Source organism: Biomphalaria glabrata, chromosome 9 (genome assembly GCF_947242115.1).
Source record: "Biomphalaria glabrata chromosome 9, xgBioGlab47.1, whole genome shotgun sequence".
NCBI lineage: Eukaryota > Metazoa > Mollusca > Gastropoda > Planorbidae > Biomphalaria > Biomphalaria glabrata.
In genome coordinates, this window is record NC_074719.1 from 42,811,140 (window position 1) to 42,820,013 (window position 8,874).

The following is an 8,874-nucleotide window of genomic DNA, read 5'->3' on the forward strand; positions in this document are numbered from 1 at the left end:
CCAAATTTTTAATAACCAACAATTTACGGTCAACATTTTATTTTATAGACTCGGCCATGTAAATTATTACTTTCATGTAGACACAATTAAGGTATTTAAAATAATACAGAAGGCTTTGTTACAGCAATACAGGACAAAGTAATTAGGCTAAGAAAATTTCTAAAAACATATCCTAAAACTCAATATTGTTGACAAATGCCGAAAATGTGGAAATGTGGTTTAGTCAGTTGAACACATAATGGCAGGATGTTCCGCCTTATCAGAATCTGCCTACCTAGGTCGCCATTATCAAGTTGCAAAGCTAATACACCAGTACTTGGCTTTGACACATAATTAGATCGTTAAGGATTCTCCTCCTTTTCACAAATACTCACCACAAGAGTTGATCGAGTCTACTGATCATTTGCTGAACTGGGATAGGCCTACTTTGACCGACAAAACGGTAGATTGTAATGACCCTGATCTGCTGCTCATTGATAAAAAAGGAAAAGCCGCTACCATTATTGACCACTATCTCATAATTTAAGAAAAACTGAGTTGGAAAAACAACGAATATATGGGAAACTAGGCTTGAAGATTAAGCGTTTATGAGTGTTATCTTAAACAACAATAAAACCCATTGTTTTATAACTGACCTCACAGATACCTTCAAGGCCTTTGGCATTCCTAGCAAACATTCTCGTTGCCTGTCAGGGGGCGGTACTGCTGCAGACCTGCCACATCACCAGAAAATTCCTCACTGGACACTGATAAAGGGACTACGATAAATTTTGTTTCTCTTTAACGCAACTCGACCCTGGTAGCGCCTGAGAATGACTACTCGTTCATTGCTAACATAATAATAATGAATAATGAGTTAAGCATCAGACTTCGGGTGCTGGGGTTCCTTGAATCTATTTAATGTTTGTCAAATGCGCGATATAAATGAAATTATTATTATTATTACTCATAGTCAGTACATACAGTGAAAGCAATAAACTTTAAACTATTTAATGTGCATAATATGCGGTCAATGGTACATTAATACTTTGTATATATAATCAGATAAGCGAAATATTAAACAAGTAAACAAGTATATCTTTAAATTTCAGAATATAATTTTGCATTGTCAATGAAAGTAATAAAGACCCTAGTGGACATAGAATGTATGAACCAGAAAACAAAAAGGTTACAATAAGAAGGCTGTTTGCAGGACTGCTTGCTGTATGCTTAATTTCTATTCTATGCTTTAAAGTGTTAACTGGCTATCATACTGCGATGCGTTTCGCAGAAACAGATAAACTCCCAGCCATAAAAATGTAAGTACTTTGAATGCATTTTTTTTTCAGAGACTTTAACCGTATAAATATGTGTAGTTTTCTAAAAGACCAAACATGCCAAAACGCTCAATTAGTTAAACATTCGAATATACTCTTTTTAAAAAGCCAAATACGTCCTTTATAGAACTTAGAGAGCGATTATTTTTCTATTAACAACTAATAAATGTTAGATATTTAAAAAACGAAACATTTTTTTTACCCACCCAACCTCAACACCAACTCGAAAAAGATTCCCCGGTTAAGTGAACATTTTTTTTATTATTATTATCATCAGAAAATCAACAGATATTTCACCATTTGAGAAATGGATAGTTGTGACGTCAATTCACCCACCAACAGATGACGTCAAATACCTGGCTCAGTTGCCTGGGTGGAGAGTGGTCGTTGTGGGGGATGTTAAGAGTCCCGCCAACTGGAGGTAAATGTTACAACACCGAACGGTATGGCTACAAAGCAAATTTAAATGCCGTAAAAATCACTTTTCTATGACATGAAAGTTCAATACTGCGCAAAATTTTCTCTCTTCATATCAGGAAATAAGTGTTTTAGGTAACTTAAAAAGATGATGTGCCGTCGTTATCTCCCTATATTGCAGACCAAATAAAAATATTAATATATCTACTAATGTTAGTTTGATTAATTTCTTTTATTCCATAACATGCATAAAATGGTAACACAAAAAAACAACAACAAAAAAACAACTAAATAGACTGCAAAAGATACAAATATACATAGCTACAATGCAAAAGAGACAGTAGGGCTATCTTTTACCCAGAGTGTGTCTGTTCGCTTTTGTAATCATTTACTCAGCTCTGTTTCAGTTTTTTTTTTATTCTTATCAAATATGTGGTGAGTATATAAAACTTTAGGTAATCAAACTCCTGCACAACCATAAGAAAAAAAAACAAGCAAATTATAAAAAAAATTGTTAAACAAAAATTTATATAAATACATAAATATATATATATATATACATGAATCAGATTTATCTTCTCCTTTTCTGTAAACAGCTAATTAAATAATTACCACTAATTCTTTAACTAACTAGCTACCGTATTTTTGCGACTATACCCCTCATACGCGTAACACTTAAAAACACATATACCCCGCACAAATTATAAACTATATAAAATCAACATCCTGCAACCCGCACCCTTATATCCCCGCATGTTCAGATTAGCTTAGTTGCTTGCTTACTTGTTACAAATAGATTACCTGTGTATTAAAGAGTCTTCGCCGCATCCATAACGTTTTAGAGGGTGCACTTCATAACCACACCGCTAATTATAGAATGTATAAAGACCCATCGGTATGTCTTAAGTCTCCGTTATGCTATATTTATGATTAAAAATAAATTTCGTAAACCCGACACATGTGTGAAAAAAAAAAAAAAAAAAAAAAAAAAAAAAAAAAAAAAAAAAACTTGTATAACCCGCGGGTAATATGGGGTGAAAATACGGTTGTTGTTTTTTTTTTACACTTGTACTGTTATCGAAAAAAGAATAATCGTGCAAAGTTTCATTTCGATCCGAGAAGATAAATAGGAGAAAATACGTATAAAAGAATCCAACTGGACAAACAAACAGAGGGACTTAATGAATACAAGCCTTGTAACTAGGTCAACGCCTTGCAAATGCGATGAAAAAAAAAATGGCTTGCAATGTACTTGATGCAAGATATCAGCAGATCATTGACTTTTATATTTTATAAATTCGTGGTGTTGTACAATCCTTTCGTTGTGGCTATTTGATTCGGCTGTTTGCTAGGAGGCATCATTTGGTGTCAGAAGTGGGATCCTCATCGAAAGGGAAAATACAAGACATTAAATGGTTCCATTTTGGAACTCAGTATATGCTTTAATAGATCAACGCCAGATTCTGGATGGCGTCTACGATAACATGTTCGGTCAACTTTTATTACAAGAATTTAGGAACTCGGAGGTGGTGAGCTGAAGGTAAGCGGCAACAAAGAGGCAACAAAGAGAGGCACCCATGGAGCGTCTTAGGCAAAGCATCATAGAGGAAGAACAGGATCCGGACTTCTAAGTGTTTGAAATAGAACCGGATATAAGGGAGGTTTTGAAAACGGTGCAAGAACGAATTCGTAGCATATAAAGCAAATACATATTGGTGGTACAACCATAGTGAAAGGAAGATCTGAAATCAATGAAGGTTGAACAGCATTAAGAGGGGGATAGTGTTATGGCCCTTGCGTTCTTATTAGGCGCAGGATTGAGCACCATGAAGCACGGGACATGGACTGGGGAAACGTAGAGGGAGTCGAAAATGTTCGATAATTATGAAGTAAACAAGGAAGAAGTGTTAAACTTTTCACTCTAGTTGACTACATGCTAATGTAATAAACTTAATATAGTACTAGTCGACCCGCGGCGTAGCATACGCCTCTTCGTAATCGTCATGATTCAAAATACAGCTAAATTGCAGAGATATGTAGAGACGTTCTCGGAAGTGAATAGTGCTAGTAGCGGGAAGTATTTGAGACATCGCCACAATTTCAGCCTCGCCACCCTAAACGCCGGAAGTGTTCGTGTAGGAAGCGTATTGTCAAGCAGAGTGTGTGACTGTGCTTCCGTGAATAACAACAACGGACAGGGCGTTGACATAGTTTTTTCCAATTTTCGCAAACAAAGCTTACAGCCATCTTGCGAAGTTCGAAAGCCACAGTTTCGTCATGGCATTTTTTTTCCAGAAATATGCGACGATAGAAATAAACAGTTGCCTGATGCAGGAATTTCAACTACATTGAAACAGGCCTACCAGTTGACTCCACGAAATAGCTGTGAAGCTGTGACCACGGCTAGGAAACAAAGAGCAATACGAAGTGGCAAAATCAAAGCAAAGCTACAGAAACTACAAGCAACTATTTTTATGACACCAGATATTGATACACACATAAATGTAGTGAAACATAGAATGTATATAAAGAGAAAGAATACTTGTTCTCCCCCCCACCTCATTTTTTTTTCTGAGCCATGCTCTCTGTCACCGCGAAAGTTACGTGAGACTTGCAGAAATAAAAGAGTTATCTTCCCAAGACTTTTTCGTGGTGTCTCGCATGGTTGGGTCATGAAAAGAATTCTAAATTTGATATGAAATTAATGTTGTTGTAAAAATTTTTGATGAGGCTATTCGTTTCTAATGTTGGCTGGGTTACAGCAATATATAAATCATCTATATTTTATATACCCTAGTGATATAAATATAAATCATAAATGATACACTATATATTTCTTTTCTCTGTATTTTTTTCAGCTTTCTCAATTGTGATTTCTTGAGTATTGAGAAACAACAATTACTGAACTTTAAAATTACAGGTTCTCTCCCTTACAAAAGTTACGCAAGAAAAGACATTGGCTACCTCTACGCTATCCTAAATGGGGCGAAGTATATCTACGAAACTGACGATGATAACAGGTGATACTACAGCAAAATAAAATAATTCAAAATGTGCTTGAGTATAATAAAAAAAATAATGTGGATGTGCAAACTGATTCCTTAATTGCGAGTGACATCAGTAGAAAATTGTTTTATAAAAGAAGAAAATGTTAATATTTAAATATATATTCGGCCCTGAATAAAAATATTGGTACTGTGTTTCAGAAAAATAGTATACCTTTTATAGGTTTCGTCTGTTGTTGTTTTTTTTCAGACCATCTGGCAATTTGGAAGGTTTTATCTACACACCGGAAACACCAGGACTGATGTATGCTGGGAAGAAGTTGTTTAACCCTTACCAGCACTTTGGTCAGTCCACATTGTGGCCCAGAGGATATCCACTGTCCAAGATCGGAGCGGCCAATAGCAGATCCTACTGGTGCGGTCTTCCATTTCTAATGCAATTAATTTAATTTGCTGAAACAAAATGCATGTCCAATTCAACTGATGTATTTTAAAATTAGTCGATCTAGGCAGTGACTGTCACAGCAGAAATAAAATCTAATCTCGTATTGAAATATGTCGCACCAGATAACCAGAAAGAATCAACAGTCGTATGTGGTCATTCTCAGAAACGTAAATGTTTTTGATACCCAGTATTACAGTTCAGTCTCGTATTTAAAAGTTTCATTCTCTGTAATGTTCCAGCTGCCTGTATTGTTTTAAGTCAAACTATAAATTGCGGCATACTTAGATTTTAGTATTTACCTAAAGTTACTTACAAGTAAGTAAGGATGGCTGCCTGGTCGTGCGGTTTGCACGCTGGACTGTCGTTCGGATTTATCGACGATCGAGGGTTCAAACCCTTCCCGCTCCCATCCCTTCGTCCTGAGGAAGGTTTGGACTAGGAAGTAATTATCTTCAACTCTGAAGAAACATCCGAAACATGTGAAGCATTTTATAAACAAACAAACATTTTAAATGTAAACAAGCCGCAGAATATAGCTCTAAACCAACACACTCTGAAAACTATTTTTTGTTTCTGTCATAAAAGTGTTTGTGACACCAAGAACATTGCTTATTGTCTCCAAATTTGATATAATTTCAAAATGCCTTTCAATTGGTGGCTTTTAAATAAATAAAGATAGATAGACAGACAGACCGATAGATAGACAGAAAGATAGATAGATAGAGAGAGAGAGAGAAAGAGAGAGAAATAGATAGATAGATAGATAGATAGATAGATAGATAGATAGATAGATAGATAGATAGACAGATAGATAGAGAGATAGATAGATAGATAGATAGATAGATAGATAGATAGATAGATAGATAGATAGATAGATAGATAGATAGATAGATAGACAGATAGAGGGATAGATAGATAGATAGATAGATAGATAGATAGATAGATAGATAGATAGATAGATAGATAGATAGATAGATAGATAGATATTTGTATATGGATGCCAACTTTAAGTAAGATTGGTGTAAAATAGTGTAAAAAATTACTGGATAACTCTATTACATTTTTTTCATTTATATGTTATTTCTTTATATTTTAACATTTAGGTTATCCAACAGCTGGACATCACCTACCATACAACAGGGAACCGTAAACGGTGACCCAGATGTCGACGCTATTTTCAGATTGACGAGGAAGTCTATCACGTCACCACTTAACGTGACCTTTGACTCCCACGCCCCTCCAGTTCTAGTGCCCCAGGGTGTCTTCAGTCCATTCAACTCCCAGAACACTTTGTTTCATGAACGAGCCTTCTGGGCCTTGTTGATCCCAACCGGGACCACGTTTAGAATGTGTGACATATGGAGAGGCTACTGGGCTCAGAGGTTGATGTGGGAAATAGGAGACAGGCTGGCCTTCTTCCCTCCAAATGCTCACCAAAACAGAAGTGCTCACTCCTACATGGAGGACGCTGAGGATGAGAAGGACATGTACTTTCAGACGGACACTTTGATTGATTTCTTGACCTACTGGACATGTCCTTCAAGTATGACTTTTTTCCAATGTGTTCTCAAACTAACGACTGACATGGTCGTTAAACATTTTTGGAAATCTGAAGAAATCGAATTGACAAGTCGATGGCTGGAGGATTTGTTAGAATTAGGATATCCTGAGCCTAAGAGAGTCCGAAACATTATAAGTGATTATGAAACATTAAAACTAGACAATGTTAACATAAGTAATGACAACGCTTACAAAAACCCGACTTCTTTTACCAACATTACATTTATTTCAGTCGAACAGAAATCACCACAAGTGGCAGCTAGCAATGAGGAAGATCCCATTCCTCAGAAAGCCTTCAAAAGTCTCTCAAAAATATGCCCGAACATAACGACAATGGTGTCGGGTTTGAATAGCACGCTCTCTTCAAACTACTACTATGATATTCTGTTAGTGATTGTTTTTAATTTGCCAGGTTTTTACTCCAACGTTCGGTACCTTGACGCTCTATACGGCCAAGTTTTTCCGAATATTATTTACTGCGGCGACAACGCTTCTCTGTTTGCGGAACAAACTAAACATTTAGGAAAACAGTTTAGTTTTATAGAAGAGCCTCTGGATAGGGGGACAGTAAATTACATGTGTGCGGTTAGAGCTATAGAGATGAACTTTAGCGTCAAGGGATTCCTGATCATGGGTGATGACGTCCTATTCAAACATTGGGCTTTATTAAACAGCTCAAAGGATCACTTCTGGACAACTTTTGAAGGTAGATACATCTCCATTAATATTTCCCAGTCAAACCACCGGTGGTTCTGGTGGAACAGCGAAAAAGGGAAAGAAGCTTTTGATAAAACTTTGGAAGACCTAAAGATTAATCTCAGTATTCCCCACTTTATCAACAGCACTTCTTTATTTCTTGACAGTTTGTGGACCTTTACTGGCAGCTCTGATTTGATAGAGGCTGCAATATGTGACGTCTATTACATCCCTGCTTCTAAACGACTTCAGACTTCGTGGTTCATGAAGAAGTTTCACCAGAATCGTGTCTTTTCGGAAATTGTTGTGCCTACCGTGGTTCGAGGCCTTGAGACGAAGAAGGACCTAGTTCGAATGAATGGGTCAAGTCTTTGGAAAGGACGTCGCGAGAAACCTTTTAGATTCTATTCAAAAGTACAACACTTTCTCCACCCGATGAAACTAACGGACCCCGTGACTTTCCTTGATATGTGCACTATGTATGTTCCTGATATCCTGAGGTATAGCTTTGGGATTACGTTACTAAATAACACTTCAGTTTAGTCCGATATTCGTTTAATGTTTTCAGAATATAATATGTATGTCCATCTAAAGTAAAAAAAAGTACATGAAGTTTTGCTATAAGTTTAAAATATGCTTAATTCTTTGGGGGGGTTTACCCTATGAAGTCTTAGGGTAGACCGAAAGGAAGAAGCCGGTAGTTGTTTTGTATGGTCAGTCTGTCCCTCCGTCCGTCACATTTAGGACTCAAAAACTAAAGATGAAAATCGATGTTATCATATTTTGTGGCTTGCATGAGCTTAGATTCCCATCTTTTTGAAGTAAATCTTTTTGATTAAAAAATAAATTTATGTAAACCAGTTTTTTATTTTCATAAAAATACACCACTTTTAAAATAATACATAGATTTAAGGTAGGTTATAATAAAAAAGCGAAATACACATTTTTTTTTTTTTTTACCATTTATACGTACTGTCTAGTTCAGTGACGAGCACTCTTTTTTAGAAGCGCAACTTATCTTCAAATGTTACCTATAAAAATAATAATATTTATAAAGCGTTGTTAGCAAACAAAATGGAAGCTCAAAGCGTAGTAATAACAATACAAACACAAAAATGACAAACTAATCTATAAACGTTTTAATACAGAATTCAAACTAATACCAAGCATAAGGATGCAATTGTTTGAATAACAGTTCTTAATTTGACTCAAGTTTAGATGAAATTGGGTTTTATATGTTTGTATGTTATCTATACAAATACAGAAATGTAGTATTTTATTTTATGACATCAAAATCAAAAGTTTAAGTAACAGTTCTTCTTAATTTGGCTCAAGTACAGTAAAGAGTTATTCTACTCTATGTAAGCCCAGATATACCATTTATACCTCCTCACCTCTCTACATCATTCCAAGGTGTAGAGCAGGCTCTAATAAA

At 35.8% G+C, this 8,874-nt stretch overlaps 1 protein-coding gene across 1 annotated transcript; it reads left to right on the plus strand.

The window, feature by feature from the left end:
* The first annotated feature begins 1,257 nt into the window (after nucleotides 1-1,257).
* On the plus strand, nucleotides 1,258-7,982 carry LOC106077066 (uncharacterized). The gene is made up of 5 exons (XM_056042642.1): nucleotides 1,258-1,298; nucleotides 1,594-1,737; nucleotides 4,592-4,753; nucleotides 4,989-5,153; nucleotides 6,287-7,982. Exons 1-5 carry the CDS (start codon nucleotides 1,258-1,260, stop codon nucleotides 7,980-7,982), a joined length of 2,208 nt encoding a protein of 735 aa, XP_055898617.1.
* The last annotated feature ends 892 nt before the right edge of the window (nucleotides 7,983-8,874 follow it).